Genomic DNA, 20,110 nt, shown 5'->3' with positions numbered 1-20,110 from the left:
GATGGATGGATTGATAGATAAATGGATGGATGGATGGCTTAATAAATAGATGGATGGATGGATGGATTGATAGATAAATGGATGGATGGATGGCTTGATAAATAGATGGATGGATGGATGGATGAATGGATGGATGAAAAGTGGATAGTGGAGATGTATTGTACTGATGGCTGCAGATTTTGGTTGGTCTCTGTCCTGCTGAGCTGAGGCTGTGTTCTTCTTTTAGAAACATAGCTGTGTGTGGGAGCACACATGGAACACTAGTCTTTTAAAGCCAAATCTGAAGCACAGCAAATTTATAAAACAAACTAAACACATTTCAGCAAATGTAATCGTTCCTCTAATAAGCTGTGTTTTGGTAAAGATATATAAATAAATCAAGAACACTTCTAGTGTTAGCCTTGTACCTCAAACACCTCCAAATGAAATGATCTTCAGTGGAGAAGAGATGAGAGTTTATTCAAGACATTTTATTTATTTGTGCTACAGTAAGTCAGAGTTTTACAGTAAAATATATAACGCTGGAATCATTGTTGAACATTTTAGACCCAGTTAGTTTAGCTATAGAGCAAAAAACAACAAACTACAGAACCTTTGGTTGGTTAATAACCAAGGTTGGTTGCAAGGTTCATAACTAGGAATGAAGGGATAGCAGCATACTAAAGCATCAACCAGTTCACAGCCATTTTAAAAACATGTCAGAGGCAGTGACGGAGTGAGAGAAACTGTTTCTGCTCTTTACAGAACAGATTAATATGATGGTGCCCCTGCCCCACCTGTTGCTGTACACTAACACAAAACAATTTTTCCACCTACATGAAAAGAAGCTATCATATGATGTTTTTTTTTTTTTTTTCCTTTAACATGTTTCAAAAGTACCATCATATATTTTTTTCTTAAATTTCACTCCAATCAATACCAAGTGTAGTTAAAATATAAGTCCCTGACTAAAATGAATGTCTGAGTGCAGCTTTGGTGAGTCATTACAGGACACAATCAAACTACTGGAGAACATGCGATGCTGATAATAGGTGTTGGAAGTTTTCACTTTCTATCTAAATCCTTATTAAACAAAAAGGAAGGACTTTTGAATATCATGTGTAATATATTAAAAAATATATTTTTTCAATTCGAAAAACTGTAACTCTATGCCCTTAACTTTAAAAACAGTTTAAAAACACATTGAGTTTTTTTTTAATTGGGGTATGTTTATATTCTGTAAATAGGTCTAAATACTTAAGTCCTGGTTATACTGAATCCAATCTGTTTCCAAATTGAAGAGTCATTCAGAAAACCATATTTGATTTCAGTCCCCATCAAATGAAACCATTATCATAATTGTTTTTCCAATTCAGTGTCCATGAACAGATCATCCAACTATGAAGAAAATAATTAAAAAGTTCTGACAATTTAAAATGCTTCTGGTTTAAATAATTAAAATAAATGAGAAGCTTCTGTGTTTCTTTTGTGATGAGATGCCAAAGCTGGACAACCTGGGCAAAGTGGGACATACAGTAAACAGAGCTGTTCATCATGAACAACTTCAGCGTTGCACAACAGCTCCACCAACAAACGGTAAATCAATGAATTTCCAGCAGAGATGAGCGCATTGATCAGTAGAAATACTGAGAGCTGGCCTCTGTTTCCAGTCTGCCTTTGTGTCACACGTCTATTTTTAGGAAGCCCATGGCAGCAGATGAAGGCATTTGATCGAGGACCTCAATGTTAGACAGCAAACTGACTCAAGGTCACTTCATAATAAGTAGATGCTTTGAAACCGTTTTTCTTTTTCCTTTTTGCATTTGGACACTGATATTGTTAAATGTTTGAATTTTCAGATTTACATTGATTTATCTCTAAACATTTATGGTATACTCACAAGAAGCAAAGAATCTAACTGTGTTATGAGCTTTATTCCAAAAATGCAGAGAATATTTCTTGATTACATTCTAAGCATTATTACAGTTTAATATGTTTTACTGCTTTTCTTGTTATTTGATCTAACCTGTAAAGTGCAACCTGTACCTCTCTGAAAGTCCAGCAGGAAATTCCACAGGATGCCAGATGGAATAACCCAATAAAAGCAAAAGCACCTAAATCATTAGTGGGGGAAACATGCTCACATAACTCACTGAAAAGTACAGGCTAATTCGATTTTACCTGTAAATCAACACTCACAGTGCCTTTGTGCTTTGATGGGCCCTTACCACAATGTAAGGAGGAAAGGGACTTTTTTTTAATGACAAAGCTTCACTCTGGATTTTAACAGGTACACTGGGCTCTGTTTGGTGTGCAGGCCTTGGCTTCACACCACAAATTGATCTAAGATTCTCACTGCAGTTAAGAATGACTCATCATGGGCTTATGTAGTTGGTGTTGAAGGGCGATTTCCCCCTCGGTACCTGGGTTGCCCTCAGAACTGACAGGTGGCCTTTAGAGAAACAAACCTCAGGAGGAAGGGTGGGGCTGCTTGTGACACGCTGGAGGCTGCAATTATTACCGACGTGTTCCACAAGGCAGTTTGGAGAAATCAGCACCTCTTCTCCCAAGGTGGCATGATGAAATGTGCGTAACTACAGCTCAAGGGAGGAACAGCTTTTAAGTTCATTAAACACAAGACAACAAGACACTCCTGATTCATCCCCCTCCTACGCACGGGTCATGGTCTTTTAAGAACGAACAAAATACTCTCCGGGTCAGATCAAGGAAGAAAGAAGGCGTGCCGTTTGTTCCCATCTTATATCTGTTGCAACACTTAAAGTCTGCTCCCTTCCTTCATCTGCAGACTGCCTCCCTGCTGGGTTTCATCATGCACAGTGTGTCATAAGGCTGCAGTGCTATGGTGATTAAGCCAGAGAACTTTGGGACTCAATTTGGATCTGGTGCAGTGATTGTTGTAATGTGAGTGGGCTTGTTTGGCACAAGACACAATAAGCCAGGTTATGAGTACAGCTTGTGGAAATGGAACGATGGGAAGTATCTTTCTCTTCCTTCTAAAGGTTCTTAGAGGCGATTAAATGCAATACTAACATCTTGTCTTAATACATTGCTGTCATTTCTTTTGCTTTCACTTCTTTCAAATGCATGTTTCACCTCATCAGACTCATTTCAATAACTGACAAATATTGTCTAAAAAAAAACAAAACAGGTTTAAAATGATTATTCCATCTATTAAGGGAAACAAAAATGATCCAAAAGCAGCCTGCTAATAAGTGAACATATATTTGTTCTCCTGAAGTAGTCAACTGTGGTTAGATTTGAACTTTTCTTAACTTTCTAAAAGCTGAGAATAATTTCCCCAGCCAATGTAAGGCTTTATTAGACTCAGGATATGAACACACATAAGCAAAGGAAATCACAAAACACAACCATGATTTCCTAACTAAACTAAAATCTTAGCAAAGACGGCTTTAGAGGCACATGAAAGAACGCCTTGGGAGTCCAGGGAAGCACTAAAAAAATATATTTTCCACAAATGGAGAAAATACCAAACTGTGGTAAGCCTTTCTTGAAATGGCTGCCCTACCATTATTAATACAAGAGCATATCAACAACATATCACAGAGGTCACAATAAAAAACAAGAAAAAGATCTTAAACTTTGTTGACCTTACGTGTACTTGTCAAAGAAAACAAAGGCCTGCCTCACACCTGTAGGTCTTGATGATCTGTACAATCTAAAGTCAAAACCAGCAGTCAAATATTGGAGGTGGCAGTGTCATAGTTTGGGGATAATTTATTTTCTTAGGGATTGGAGAATTTTGCTATAATTGATATAACGATAATTTTTGCAATTTAGCAGGTAATCCTGTGGGGGAATGTCTAACCATCAGTTGGCAATGGATGACAGGACATCAGTTTGGATATAACTCAAGTAGACTCGGGTTATACAATTGATAAAAAACAGTGAAAAACGTTTTAAAGGCACCCTAACACATCCTTATTGTGGGTCTTACAGTGATGAATGGGATGGCAAAAGCAGTTATATAGGCTTAAGGGGGAAGTACTTAGTTATATAGGGCCAGGTTACTTTAGATAGCTTTTATCCCCTTAGTAAATTAAATCACCTTCATAACCTGATACCAGTATTCACTCTGATTATCGTCTTTTTAACAATAATTATGTAGAGCAGCAAAAACTGTTTAAGCACTGCACATTGAAAACTCTTTCTGTGGAAGTCTTTAATTATTAGCATTAATTCAAGACAAAAACTCTCAGAGTTTTTTGTTTGATACTAGAGAGGTGATGGATGGTGAAGCCCTGGCCCCTGGAGCACAGAGCAGAGTGGCTCTCCAGCAGGGATGCTGACGTTAAATGCTTTAGTAGGACTAAACACAGACAAAGGCCGCCAGTGACGCAGTGGTGGCTATAATGGGCTTTCCACATTGCAGGTTTACTGCACCCTGCTTATTGGACAGAGCTATTTCCAATCCTGCAATCCCTCATCAGCCTCAGGAAGCTAGTTATAAATACAAAAACTGTAGGTTAATCGCAGCTAAGAGAAGTGTGTTGTTTTTAGGAACATGGAGAAGGCCATGACTGAGGATTTTCAAGAAGGTACTTTATGTTGAAAGTAATGGTGAATTCTTTTGCTTAATAAAAGTGAAGAAACAATGGTTTTGTTTGTGTTGATGCACATAAATTGTTGATCTTAAAAAAAAAAAAAAAAAAACGAAAACAATTTCACTGCAAGCCTAAAATGTGCTGCTCAGTAGACATTAGATCTGTAGGTTGCTTTGTTGATAATTTTGTTATGCACTTGTAAGTTTCAGTGCTACGACTGTTTTAGTGATTAAAGACAGCTACATGTTTCCTCATTGCAAACAACAGAAAGGTGTAGTTGCCTTTTTTGAGCCAGCTGACTGACAGTGCACAGAAAAAGTTTAGGAAGGGGTGAATTTCATTATTCAAAGCTTCCAAAAGCCGGATAAAACCTGGGTCACTCATACTTATTCTCCTACATGTCACTGAAAACATTTTAAATACTCAGAACTGCACAATAAAAATGTGTGGACTATATGAAACACTAACTCCCAAGATACCTTGAAATTGATAACCTTCCTAGCCAGACCACCCCAATACCAAAATATACAAATTATTGAGGACATAACCTAACAATCCCTTTCTTCTCTATTGTACTGCTACCTATAATATTTTTTAACATCCTGAGATTGAAACAGATACTGTAACTTGAGCTGTTATTGAATTTTTTTTCAAATGTCTCAGATATTTTTCGTTTCAACGAAGATGGAGAAAACTCAGATCACCCGCCAAGTTCTCCTGATGCTCCAAGATCAGTAAGTTATAGGAATAGTAGGCAGTTTTTAAATTCTAATTGTGTAAAACCTTGGTCTACCCTGATACTTGGCAACATTGGGATAAAACACCACCCCTGTGGAAATAGAGACAGAAATTCCTGTCATTGTAATGCTTATTCACATTGCTGCATCAGTGGTGTGTCTCCCTCTGTGTGGTTGGGTTCGGTGTTTGTGGAGGCCAGCCCAGGGTCACAGCTAATGTGACAGATGGAGCTCTGAGTCTTTAGCAATCTTTACCATGCACTTGAGGGCTCGTTATCACTCTCGCCAACTCAGCCAGAATGAGAGCCTAAAGTAATTTATGATGATCAGGAGTTTGTCAGATCTGTTTAACTCTGATGTGATGCTGAAAGTTTGACCACCACAATAATGATTGTAGTTAAGGAAAATACTTTCTTCTGCTCTCTCATTTTGTTTTGTTTTTTTCCTGTATCATATAGGGTAAGCAGCATATGGTTCCCTTCCAAGTCCCTCAACAATCAACATCCATACAAACTAAACATGCAAGAGCTTGTTTATATAAAAACAGCAATCAAATAGTCCATGTCATACATTAAGGTTAGGGTTATTCTGTGCCTGCAGAGACTACAAGCTGTGTATTTCCTTTTTGGCTTAGTGGTCTTCCAACGATAAAAGGGTTGAGGGGGTTAAATGTTTGTCCAGCTGAAACAACACAGTAAAAACTCCTTCTCTGTGTCTCTTGTATTCCAGTCGTCAGAGCTCCGGACCTAAAAATAGCCGTGCTGGCTCCACACCCCTGGCAGGGGGACAGGTCAAATTATGAAGGAAGATGAAAAAATTTAAAGGCGCAGGCTGCTTGGCCACAAACCCAACCCTGCATCAGTGGTCAGATTGAATATTTGACTTGAGTTTGAAAGGACTGAGTCAAACTGTGTTAGCTGTGGATCTTGGTTTCTTGATATCAGTTTAAAGAACCATGCAAAGGGGTGTGAAAAGCATTAAAAGTCTTTTATTTTCTTCTATGAATTAAGGTAAAAACATGTGTTTTAATTCACCATTAAACTGTTTCAAGTGATATTCCCAGGGAATTGGATTTCAGTTGTTCTTGACACAGTTTTAGGGGTTTATGTAATTACGATCAAGCTGTAATGCCATCTTACACTTGGCCTCTTTGGTGAGCTGAAAGCATGCTTCCTGAGTCCCAGTCCTGCCCTGGATACACACTGAACCTTGTGCATACCCCGAGCTGGCACAGTGGGGGTTACACCTTTCTTAAAGGAACATTTTCTCCATCAGTGGCTGAACAGATTCCTCTCATACCACCAATTTTGCCTTTCTTTCCCCAAACATAAATACATACCTGTGACCTAACATGCACATGTGAAGTTAAGGTGCCTTTTCTCTCTTTTGGAAACATCAAGGCTCCTCCTATCCCCTGCACCTGAGAGAACAAAACAGAGACATAAATAGAGTGAGAGACACTGGTTCAACAAATCAGAAAAGGAGAGACAGGGAGAGGATTCAAGCCTCCATCTGCAGAGAGCGAGTCAGGAGACATGCCTTCTGGCAGGAGCTGAAGAAGACAGCTGTGTTTGGTGTGGTATTTTTAAACGCATCAATGCTGCTCCAATCCCTGCGCCGCGCCTGACCTATTTATAGCCAGGGCTGGCCATTGTTCTATTTCTGTCACCTGTGAGCCCCACAGTTGTTGATTCACATGCAAATGAAGCTCTCTCTCTCTCTCTCTCTCTCTCCTCGGCTTGCATTGCTGCCTCCACTAGGTGCTCAGAACACACAGCTTTCCCTGCAACTCAGCTTCACATTTTCCTCTCTGCCTGGACACTTTGAGGGGTGAGAGAAAAGACGCACAGGGATCTAATCAGATCACAGAAGGAGGACCTGCTTCTGCCTTGCTCCAAACATTGTGTTTGGATCAGACTGAAGCAGGACTGAGATACAGAGGGTGCAGATCCTGTTCCTCAGAGGAGGAGGCAGAGGAAGGAAGGGAGAGAGTCTCTCTCCCCCCCTGAGCAGCTGAGGGGTGGCTCTTGGTGACAGGAAACGCAAGGCTGGCGATGAGACCTGAGCGCTGAGTGGAGTATGCTGCAGACGATTTACGAGGGCGAGTCAAGTTTCTGCGTAACAGAGGGGCGCGTTGGACAGCAGCAGCTCCCCAACCAGAGCAAGATGCACAACATGAACAACTCAGGTGATCTCCCGCTCCGCTCATCCTGAGGACTCCCACCCTCCCCTCTATCCTCCTGTTTTTCCTCCTGTTTCGCTTTTTCCCCTTCCAAACCTCTGCGCTTCTCATGCACATATCCACTCCATCTGTCTCCCTCCCTCTCTCAACTCATGTGCGCTTTTTTCCTCGTGAGACATCTCAGCCCACTTGGAGCAGAAACTTTTTTCTGAATCAAGGTATTTTCTTTGTATGGATTCCATTTAATAGGCAGGTTCTGGCGTGATGCATAAAAATAAGTGCTTTTTGTGCATGTTGACTTAAATGAGAAATTGAGTTATCTCTGTTCCCCTTGCATGCAGCTCAGAGGAATGACTCAATGCACTGTGTTTCAGTGAACAGGGAGGAAAGTTACAGGAATACTGAATGCTGGGGGGATTATATCTGAACATTTACCACTTACTAACTAGCTGCTCTATTTTGGGCGTAGGATCTGAACTGAAGAGTGCAAGGCTGACATCAGGATGAGCAACATCTATTTACTGTATTGACTCAAGAGCAACATGAGTCACACTTCATTTGTTTTTTTCTTTTTCTGTTATGCGGCTGCTGACAAAACTTAAGAGATTTAGAAATTATGTCACAGTTGAAACTGTTTTCTGTGGGAAAGAATTAGTTGCATCACTTAAAACTAAAATTGAAAAAGGTGCAAAGTTTTTATTGACTTATTACATGTTTTATTTTTTTACCTTGTAGCTGCTGTTTTAATTTCTCTAAACATTTATAGCAAAAAAAAAGTTTATGGAAGAGATTTAAGACAAGATAGATTGATGACATGTTTAATGGCTGTCTGTAGGGCAGGTTATTTAACCATCAAGCTATATAATATGGAAATATTTTATTTTTTTTAGCACTTGTGAACAAAACAAGACATATAGAGTGCAAGCACTTTGAATTCAGACTCCTTGCTTATTCTGTGGGTCAGCTATTCTTAGGTGAGTTATTTTCAGCTTATGGCATTAGCCTGCTAAGATTAGTCGTCTGTGCGCGTTATCATTCCATCTTGCATGTTCCTGATATAACAGCGCCTCAGAACAGATATTTATAGAGAAATCTGACGTTTGCCTGTTTTAATTTGTTCTTTCCATTTTAAAACAAACCACATGACTGTGACTGATCTGATCGGCACAGAAATATTTCTCTGTGTAAAACTAAGAGTTAACTAGGTTCTGATCTTCTTCTCTCTGTTATTATGTTATTTCACCATCAATAGAGCATGTGGAGACATTAATGCATGTGTGCTTGCTTTGTCTTTTGCACAGTTCTCATCCTCGTCAAAGAATAGATGGGCTTAATCATGATTTTATTTTCATTAGCATCAACATTGAGGTTTAGTTTGAAGAAGAACAATCCTCAGGTGGTTTTTCAAACAGGGAGAAACTAATGTGTTGCTGCTTTTTATTAATTTCACAAAAAGGGACCTTTCATAGGGGAACAATGCAGCACCTTTTAAGTCTATTTCTCCGCATCCTGGATCTATTCATCAAGTGTGCGTTTGAAGTGTTTACTACAGACGAGATGGTACAAAACAACATGCAGAGGACAGGTTTTAGTGTCAGTACTGCCTGGAAACTACATAATTTAAGCCTGAAGAGGCTCAGAGGACAAAAAAGCTGCTAAAAATACTTTTGACGTTTCTAAATTCCTCTTCCTGTTGTTCATCCTTAGAATAGCATAGTTCTCAGCTGTTAATGCTAGGGTAGCAGCTTTTCGTTCCTGTCAGAAGGATTTCTGTGGTTCATGGAATTCTATAAATGGAAATATTATCTGTTTTATTTTTAAACTGATTAGGAATTTACTGAAGTCTCTGTTTTACGCTAAAGTTGGATTGGAGACTTAAGTTTTCAGCCTATCACCTGCAAAAAAAAAAAAAACAGGATAAAAACTGTGGAGAGACATGTGGCCCAGATTATTGGTTGAGTATCCAACCTTTAAGCCCATTATGTTGGTGTAACTGTTGCTGTTGGATATAACGAATTAGGAATGCTTGGACGGGCATGCAGGTGGCGCAGTGGTTAGCACGCATGACCCATATACGGAGGCCTTAGTCCTCAATGAAGCAGACCCGGGTTTGAATCCGACCTGTGGTCCTTTGCCGCAAGTCTCTAGTGCCGTAAAAAAAAAAAAAAAAGGAATGCTTGAAGTTATTTTTAGTTTGATTTTTGACCAAACTTGTTGATGTTCCAACCTAACCTTTGAAAAAACTACTACAGAACAAAACAAGGTCCAAAAAAAAAATCCCCCAGTTATTAGTCATCTACTTAGTTCTCTTTCCTCATTTTTCAGTATGAATAGTATTTTCTATTATTGCTGTAAGCGATTATAGGTAACAGCAGGACAGGAGACAACTGAATGCTTGGCTTCCTTCAGTAAAAGGCTCACGGTGGCTCTGCTTGGCCCTCTTTGTTAGCAGACAGCCTTCCTAACCACAGCTCTGGCTCAGCTGCAAGGACGAGCCTGCAGTCTTAAAAATAAAGACCTGTTTCCTGCTTTAGACATACCAGCTGCTCAAAATAACAAGGCACTTAATGAGAGATCCAGCACCACATTGCAGTCCCAAGCATCGGCTTATTTTTTTGCCCTCAAACATCTTCTGTATCTCTGTTTCTATTTATAATGGCAGACGGGGGAATTTAGATAAGCAGCCCCTCTCCATTTCAGTTGAAATGCTCACATACACGCATGTTTACAGCATAACAAAGTGTTCTCATAATCTCTATGGAAAACATAAAAAATTAACATGCATTCAGCTTAGATACTCTCAATTTATTATGTTACTTTTCTTCCAGGATACCTAAAAATACATAATAGCACTACAAATTAGCTTCCCTTTAAAATGTTCTCATTTAAAATTACTGAAGATGAAATACCTTGAAACCTTTTCACTTTTTTGTTATATCGAAACATGGCTACAAAAACAAAAAACGTTTCAAATGACACATTTAAGTTTTGCCCTATGCTAACACACCTTCTAGGAAATGCTTGTCGTAGTTAATGTTAATGAAATGCTTGAATCAGACACTAAAATCAGCCATTTGTTGTTCCTCAGGTGGCTGTAATCTCTCACTGGCAGGGTAGATGCTAAGAATTCAATTTCTCTTTACCTGTTCTTTAATGCAAATCTTCATCACTGAGATTTAAATGTTATGAATATCAAATACTTAGATATTGATGCTTAAATGCAAACTGTTTTTTAGATGTTCAGTTATTATTTTGTAAAATCGAAAATCTGATTGAAAAAAAAATTGGTCTACATTAGAATTGGTTTGCCAGTGGCAAAAAATATCAGAAATTGGTATTGGCCAAAAAAAAAACCCAGCTTAGTGGTGCATCTCTGTTTAATATCGAAAGTTTACTGCTTCAAACTAGAGAAATAATCCCAGAATTATTTTCCTTTTTAGCAGAAACTACAGATATAACTGTAAAAAGCTCATATCATAGATCCAAGAGTCTAAAATGAAATACCTTTGCCCTTTTTCTAGCAAATTTCCTATTATCTAGTCTTATTCAGAGAGGCACAATGATACTTGAGCTTCATAAAAGCGGGTAAATGTTGCCTTCCAGCCATCCTCATGTGGATTGTGCCTCTTGTGATGTGTGTTTCTGTCTTGGATGGGAACTTGCTAATGTGGTCTGAGGCAAAAAAAAGGCAGCTATCCAACATCTTAAATTAAGGCTGAGATTGTCACTCTAAGCCCCAGAAGGGCTAATGAGAGGCAGATTGGTTATAGGAATAAACACTTTGGGGACACTGGTGGTGCGATGCTGCAGTGGGAGTGTGGTCACAGGCAATGAGTCACCCTATATCCTCCTTGGCAGGACCTCTGCTGGGGGAGGCATTTGGGCACGGTACGGGGCACATGTTGCTCCCCCCTGTGCTAAAAACGAATTTGGAAGCTGTCATTCATAAATCTCTTGTTTACCAATGCCTACAGAACCCTGCGCACTTTCCACGAAGCAAGAGGCGCCCGATATAAAATGTTCCCTGTAGGGGTCAAACGTCACACACTGGATCACTGTCCCAGAGGACGCTGACTTTTCTATCGAGCGAGGATTTAAAAAAAAAAAAAATGAGTAAAGTTACATAAATCTGACACCCTGTTTTATTTTTGCCGGTGTTAAATCGAGCGGGCGGCCTCAAAACTGTGACACTTTTTTTGCATGTCGTCTATATAAAGACCCTGCTCAGAAAAACATTTAAAATTAGCCCCAGCTTCTGCTAGTTCCGCATTCTACTCTGCCTGTGGGGTATTTTTATAATAAAGGAATACCAGATTTCAGTTCAAGTCCAGTTTGAATTACAATAAGCTGTTGGTTGGAAGGATCTCAAGTCTAATGTGTTGTGTGGTTTGAACAAAACACAAAGAAGCACAAAGATACATGTTGCAATGTTAGCCATGAAAACAAAAACTAAAAAAATCATGCAACTTTAGATAAAACCTTTATTGTTGCCACAACAGTGATTATCTTCAGAGTAAACGTTAAGCAGGCGGTAATAGAACATGCACAGGCTATTGAATCGTTCCCCTTATGTTAAAGCACCAAACAGAGATTTTCTGATGGAGGCTCAGCTTGACATGCCGATCAAAGTGGAGATCCTTAATGCCAGTCACCGCCAGGATACAGAGGGAAATATGAGCTTAATTAGATCTCTCAGCAGGGATTTTAATTTTTTTTTTATGTTTCTTTTTTGACTTTGGTGGGGGAGCTATATTTGGGTCTATTAGGCAAAAGTAGTGCTAAGGCTGTCTGACTCCCTGAGCCGTGCTGAGGTTCCCAGGTTCGCAGCACCCTTTACAAAAAGCTCCTTTGTCAAGTACTTACACGCTAAGATTAATATTCCCTGTCAGGAGAGAAGTGCCTGTTCTACAGGTGCCTGCTCAATGCGTCTGCCATGTTGTTGCCCTTCTCTGTCAACTGATTGAAGTTGTTTTTTTGATCACAGAGAGAGAAAATGACAGCGCCGGAGTCCCTTTGGTTTTCTGCACTTCTTTTGAACATGTTTTAAGTCATTCTCCCGTTTGATTCTGAATTGTTGGAGGCTTTTCTAATGTCTCCTCTCATTCTGTCTCCGGCTTGGGACTCCTTTCTTATATAAGAGCTGAAAAAGCTGATATAATAGTCGGCATGTCACATTGCAAACTGTAGGCAGGAGATGACATGCAGTGAGACTTGATATTCGCAGAACAGGGGGACATAATTACGTCGCCGGCGTTGCCATGGCAGCAGCAAGTTAGGGTGGTGGATACTGGGGAGTGTGTGTGTGTGTTTGTTGAGGGGGGGTTGTCACAGACTGGGATTGCGCCACTTGCTTTTATGTTGCTATTTTTATTCGTCACCACCGCATGCACATGGAAGGGTGGCAGAGCTAAAAAAAAACCAGCAAAACAAATGGGTACCAGTGAGCTTCCCGTCATCAGGGAGCAGGAGGACACTGCTTTTCTGCCTTTTCACAAGCACTGTTTTCTTTCAGGTTACAAGTTTAGATCTCTGTTTTGACATATGTGGAACAGGTTAATTCATTCATTCATTCATTCATTCATGCTTAGCTCTTCCAGTAACAGGTGGGGTTGTGGGGCTGCTAATAGTCTCTCTGATTTGTCCATTTGAGGAGATTAAGGTATTGAAAGGATTCAATAAATGTCCATCTAGGTGCTGGAAATTTAAGGTTTTTTTTATGTTTGTCCAGCCTCACAATGAAGGAGGAGTTCTGTATTTCAGATCTGCAATGTGCTTCTCTGAATATCACTTGACTCTATATATACAGAGATCTATGCTGCTTTTGCAAAATTACCGTATTAAGACATATTTTATTACTTTGCTTTAGAAAACATCAATTTCATTCAAAATGGACTCCCACAAAATAATTCCTAATTATTTGGTGGATGGAAAAGGATGCTTGCTTTACGTTTAGTTTTTTATTGTTTTACAAATTGAAAAATCAAAAGTGTGCCTTACACCTGTGTTTCATTCCCTTACTTTGGAAGCCCTAAGTAAATATCACTGCAACTAAGTGACAACAGAATTGACCTAAAAGGTACAGCGAGTCCAACTCTGTGTTAGCTACCGGTAAGCTTAATATGAATACACCTGTTCTGTGAAGGGATAGGAGCTTTGTTAATGGAGATTAAAGACAGAAAGAAACTCTAAAACAAACAAAACAAACCATTACATTTTCCAGAACCAGTTAACATCCCCCCTGAGTTGAGCGTTTCGAATGGGAAAATGTTGGTTGGATAGGGAAGCAGTTTGGGGTTTATGGAAGTGGAATTATTTAAGAGAAACCCTGAAAGAAAACATGTTAGTGGCCATAAAAGACATGAGACTGGTGAAATATGGTGGTTTCATCATACTGTGGGGAGGGTTAACTTCATGTGGAGGTGTTTTCGGACCCCAAACATTAACAGCCTGAGCTACAATCAGTTTTTTAGAGCAAATCACACTCATGAGTTAGTATGGTCTAGTCAAAGTCCAGGTCTAAATATAACTCTATAGCACCCTTACTATTAGGGTGGTAGTACTGGAGCATGCTCTCTATCCAAGCTACGTCTGAGCTATAGGTTTAATCAAAAGGTTAATGCAATATTAAGATTTACAAATTAACATATCTCAGATGTCTTGCAGCTGTAAAAGAAGCAACAGGTGGTTGCAATAAAAACTGCAATCAAGACAGCATCAGTCTTTGTTCCTCTGCTATAAATGTCTGTACATTCACTCAAATTATCGCATATGCATAATTGACTCGGAGTTAAACTTGTGCATTAAGAAAGAGGACTCTTCACTTCACCTATTACATCACTAAGTGCAGCTGTACTGCTAAAGAGTACAGCCTAATTGGTGTTAGTCATATTTTAACGTGTCAATGTGGTGTTTGTAGACATATAATGGAAGGAATGGTGGCGATGTAGGTTCATCAATATAAAGCAATCACACTTTTTAGTCTCGTATAACGAACAGTACAATATTACTCATCCTAGGTACCTTGTGTTGATACAGGTGACCTAAGTTCAAAGCCGCACAATACTTTTCATGTTATGAAAAATGTAGAACCCGATCAACCATTTTCATTCGATTTCACTTTTGCTCTTCTTTGTGTTGCCCCGGATGCATGAAATATAAATAAAATAGTAAAGACTCTAGTTTATAATCATAAAGGATATGAAAAAGTTTGAAACATGTAGGTACTTGCAAGACTCTTAACATTACCTCCTGGTTAATGCCTTAAATTAGTTGGAAGACGTCATTCTGCAGATAAATGCATGCGATAATAAGTAGGATAAGGTCAGATGAAATCAGTGTTGTGATTTAGAGGAAAAAGTATTGAGAGGATGTGGAAAATATAGAATAGTTACTGATCTTCTTCTGTGGAGGATCAAGATGAAGTAATTCTGTATCCCACATTCTTTACTGGGCATTGATTTTCTATGCAGAACAGGCTATATATAGAGACTGTAGACCAATGGGGGATGCCCTGTCACTTTGAATCAGGCAAGTTACCTATAATAGAGACACACTTCCTACCAATGTGCATCGTCTGTGCTGAAGGACAGAGATGGAAAGAGCATACAGTGCATGATTTTACAGACAAGGTTCACGGCCTGTTTTTTGACATGAATTATTAATCAGATGAGGAACATATCTGCAGGATGTTCTGTACAGACAGAGAGAAGCACTCTTGCATCTGTTTATCTATCAGTGGGAAAAACAGATTTCATGTAAATATTTTAAATGACCACTTTGACGTTTCATGCTACATGTCTGGTGAGTCTGGTAAAGCATACAGCAGCCCCCAGTGGACTCTAAAATGACGGATGTGACACTGTTTGTTTATAGGGGCTATTATAATCTCAGGCTTTATAGGATCATGGGAGAGAAAATATTCTTTCTCACAGTGGATGTTCTCATTTTATGTCCCTATAATCTTTTATTTGAAATAATTATAGTTAAAGTAAAAATAAAAATCTAATGTTTTGTCCCATTTCTGTACCACAGTGGACATTAAGCCAGACGTGCCGTTGGCTGTGGAGCCCCTGTCCCCTTTGGACCTGCGCACAGACCTAAGGATGCTGGGGCCGGGTTCAGACCCCGGACTGTGGGAGAGGCAGCTCCAGCAGGAACTGCTCCTTATTCAGAAACAGCAGCAGATCCAGAAGCAGCTACTGATCAGCGAGTTCCAGAAGCAGCACGAGAAGCTGACCCGTCAGCACCAGGCTCAGCTCCAGGAGCATCTCAAGGTTAGCATTGCACAGAGCAGTTGTATGCTGGTCAGCATGACAACAGAAACAACAGAATGCAGCACAGCATGACATAGAGCAGAAGCAATAAAAACGCATACCTAAGGACAGGCATTAAAAGAGTGCAGCAAAAAAGAAACAACTCAGTAGGACTGAAGGTTCTGCCTAACATTTAATAAAAATATGTTCAGCTAAAACATTGTGTTCGGCAGCAAAATAGAAATAAAAAGAACCCTTAAAAGCCTCTTTCATTCTACAATTACTTCTATTCATGCTTTTTTTTTTAACCAGCTCCAGCAGGAGCTCCAGGCTATGAAGCAGCAGCAGGAACTCGCTGAGAAGGAGCGCCGACTGGAGCAGCAGCAGCAACAGCAACAACAGAACCAGCAGGAAAAAGAGCAGGAGAGGCATCGACGAGAGCAGCATGTCTCCAGCCTGAGCCTCAGGGGCAAGGAGCGCTCCAGAGAGAGTAAGAGCTTGGCACCGCCATCGTCACACTTTCCCTGCCGTCAGGAGCTAGATTTTTATAAAACCAAAGCAACAGCCCTCATCAAAAGCAAGCATAACCTTTTCAAAGATCTTTAATGGATATCAGATCACACTGATTCATAAAGGTTGACAGGAATAAGTAGATTCCAGTAAAATGTTCCTTTCAGGTTTTTTTTCCATTGGAGAAAGTACATGCTCTGTTATTGAAATGATCTTAAAATAACAGCGGGTCATGAATTAACATTTCTAATTTTGCCTTAATTCTATTTCTCAAATTCGTATCAACTTAAACTTTTGCATTTGGCCGTGCGTGTACAGTATTTTGGATTGTTATTTGTATCCATTATATCAAAAAACTGTGTAAAAGCAGATACTTATTCATTCTTGGATGGAATCACTCCTTAACATGGCCACAGAGTAATTTAAGAAAGCAGGGTTCGTGTTTGAGACTGCATCTTCATAATTACTGGATATTTTCAAGTAAATCACAATTATAATTAGTGACAGGGTTGAAAAGGAGCCTAATTTGCAACTGCACTGGACTTGGTTCCAAGCTATAAAAAAATTAGACTAATTTCATTGCCATTCATAACGAGGACAGACTGTTAATTTTTTATGTCTCTTGCTCTTGTAGAAGAGATTTTTAAAAAGCAAATCAAACTGTCTTATGATTCTTAGAGTTTCGGGCCCTGAATAATCAGTTATAATGAAGATTACATGGTGCTTATTTAACACCAAATTACATCTAGCTCTTCAGTGACCTTTAAAGCTCAATTTTAGGAAAAACGATGTCTTCCAATAGCATGACGAAAATAGGGCTACGTATAGCATTTCATTACTGTTTTCATCTTATAGCTAATAATAGATGAGATTTATGTCTTTGCCAAGTCAGGTAATGTGAGGCTGTTTTCTGCAACTCTAACCATCTGATTGGGAAGAAACTCTGCAGCATCACATATGCAGAAACATTATTGTGCCCTTTGACCACTAGGGGGGGATGTTCCTACACTAGTGGCCTTCTCAGGAAAGGAGAGGGTTCCCAGTTTGGAATCAGAGAAAAATCGTGGGAAAAATATTGAATATAGTCTTGCTTTTTAGAAATTAGTATGAAATATTTTTGTAACAGCATATGTTCATTAAAAGTGATGCAGATCCAGATGTATACATGTTAGGGTAACCCCAATCCCTTTGGTTCTGTCTTTTGGTCTCACAGGTGCAGTGGCCAGCACAGAAGTGAAGCAGAAACTCCAAGAGTTTCTGTTAAACAAATCTGCAAAGGATCCTATCACTAATGGAGCCACTCACTCTTTTATCCAACACCCAAAACTCTGGTACACGTGAGTGATCTTTGTTCCCTTTAGAAGAGAAGCTCAATGTTTAGCTCAATTTTTTGCCTGTTAAAACTTTTTTTTTTTCATCTTTTATTAGGTCTTCTCACCACGCATCCCTGGACCAAAGCTCTCCACCTCTGGGCGGCACGTCCCCCACCTGCCAGTATACTCTGCCGTCACCTATAGAGAGCAAGGACGACTTTCCCTTGAGGAAGACAGGTCTGTTATTCGACACATTAGCAGAACACTAACACAAAATCTAAATACATACATGTCAGCATCTGGAAATCATTCCAGAAAAATGAACAGTTTCCTTTTTTTTAGCACTTTAAAACTGTTTTATAATTACACCTCATTTTCACTGTTGTAATACGTTATAAGTCCCAGTGTGGCATGCCCTACTATGTCATGTTCACATATGATTATTTGACAATGATTAATGGCAATGTTTGTTATCAATATTTGCCATGTTGATACCAAAGTCCTCTTTTTTTTCTTTCTTTTTTTAAGTCAACTTGCTTCCACTCAGTTGATTTTAAAGTGATGAAGGATAAAGTGATGTTTTTGCTGAATTTACTTCCTAACATTAAAATAAAAGACAGATACAAAAAAAAAAAACAAAAAAACCCCTTACCTAATGATAGCCTTATTTTACTAAACAAAGTGTAACTCAGAGAGTTGGTGGATAGATGCACAAGAAAACTTGTACGAGAGATCTTGTTACACCCCTAGTCCTGGCCTTAAAATGTGGCTGTGTTAATGTCCCTATGCTAATGATCAACTATAGTTCAAAGGCTCTTTGAAGCAGTCCATAACAAAATTGGATAATTAAGGCAGAATATTTACTCCTGAGTTATGGTCCTTAAAAACTGTCCTGAAAATATAAGTATGAAATATCCACTAGAAAGCAGCTCAGGTTTGTTGGTTTAAAATTTAACGGGTATCCTCTTGGGATGGCTGTGCAAATAAGAATAATTCCTTTCGTTCAATCCCTCTGATTTTTTTCTTTTCATGGGTGTAAAGGCTTAGAGGGGTAAAAACTTCATAATATTGCAATGAGGTCACCAAATTATATTATGTTCTTTCATCCTGTCCCGTCTCTGTTAATTACCTGGAAAAACAATATCGTACTTGTTGAGTTAGTAAGCTTCAGGCCTGTCATTTTGTGTATGTGCACAATCTGGAGATCAAGCGGAGGAATTATATAGGGGAAAAATAATATCACAGCGCAGCAGAACTGAATCATAGAAAGGTAAATACAAAATCTTCAATCTGTTTTTTTTTTTTTTGTTTGATTCTTCCCCACGTGCTTCCCTTCCAAAACACTTATTCATGCCATTTAAAACTAACTGGGATTTGCAATCCTTTTTCCTCTTTAATATAGGAATCTATAGACTTGATTTAATTACAATTGAACTGTATCGATGTAAAAGCTTAACAACTTTGTTTTAATTGAGAATTATAAAATGTGCGGTTTTCTCTGCATTAACCTCATGCACTGATAAAACTCTTTTAACTCTGTGGATTCCTGAATCTATATGTGGTCATTTCCTGCTCAGGGTTGTCCTCCCCCACTTCCTGTCGATCTTTATTACAGTCCTCTGAGAGTTTGGCACGCGAGAGAGGGGACGCACACAAAGGCTAGTTTTGTTCCCCGAGCCATCGGTTGTCACCCATAACTGATTGGCAGGTGTTGCAGACTTAGAGCTGGCACAGGCAGAATGAACCCTGACAGGACTGTTTGTTTAAGGAAAGATAGCTCTCTCCAAACAAAGTAGAGGTGACCTAGAAGGCTTTATGTCAGACTCCCCACTACTTCATTGCACCAGATTATTGAGTAAAACCTTCAGTATATGACTCTAAGATTCCCAAATGAGGAGCATGCACCAACTAAAGAATTTAAAGCTTAGAAAAAGCCTTAAAAACATAGAAATGAGTATGATAACTATGGTCAACTAATCAAGCTGTTTAGTATTAGAGAATAAGTTCTGATCTGCTAGCTGGTTAGTGTTTTAAATTGAATATTTGATCTTCGCCTTGATCTTTTCTCATACATACCTAGTTTTCTATATTTAATAAGTATCCCTATGAGTGACAAGTATCGGAGACCCTCTCGGGCTTATCTCCCACACCCAGAAAGCAGTTTAAAGTCTTTTATGTGATTAACATGTTAACTCTGTATATATATCCTCTTTGTTTCAGTTCCTGAAATTAGAATAGACTTGGCTGACAGCACGTGATAGTCTGTGGTAAGAATAGTTGTGGCTGAGCAGCACAAGCTGTGCAGCAACCCCCCCCCCAACATAACCCACCCCTCTCCGCTCTGGTCTTGACCCACTTACCAAAAATGTGTGTTAAGCAGGTGCGGGAAGGATTTTCTGTCCTACAATGAAAAGCAAAAGATATGTCCTAAATACATTTATTAGACTGTATAATTTATCTTATATACTATCTGAGCTTGAACCAGTATATTTTTCAACTGTTAAGAGGTGGGAGGTTAGTCTTTGCACTGATGTGATACTTATATAGCAATGTT

At 39.1% G+C, this 20,110-nt stretch overlaps 1 protein-coding gene across 5 annotated transcripts in view; it reads left to right on the top strand.

Annotated features, from left to right (window-relative positions):
• Positions 1-6,994: 6,994 nt before the first annotated feature.
• The window catches only part of hdac9 (histone deacetylase 9), a 28,130-nt gene continuing 15,014 nt past the window's right edge, over positions 6,995-20,110 (top strand). The window contains exons 1-5 of one of the 5 annotated variants that reach the window (XM_015370161.1): positions 6,995-7,487; positions 15,513-15,754; positions 16,046-16,223; positions 17,457-17,574; positions 17,672-17,793. In XM_015370161.1, coding sequence (XP_015225647.1) covers positions 7,379-7,487; positions 15,513-15,754; positions 16,046-16,223; positions 17,457-17,574; positions 17,672-17,793 — 769 coding nt within the window. In that variant the 5' untranslated portion in view covers positions 6,995-7,378. The other 4 variants (XM_015370153.1, XM_015370137.1, XM_015370145.1 and 1 more) reach the window with 4 other exon arrangements.

This window comes from Cyprinodon variegatus, unplaced genomic scaffold (assembly GCF_000732505.1).
Source record: "Cyprinodon variegatus isolate N-32 unplaced genomic scaffold, C_variegatus-1.0 Scaffold2, whole genome shotgun sequence".
NCBI classification, from domain to species: Eukaryota; Metazoa; Chordata; class Actinopteri; order Cyprinodontiformes; family Cyprinodontidae; genus Cyprinodon; species Cyprinodon variegatus.
This window is presented reverse-complemented; position numbering and strand designations above follow the sequence as displayed.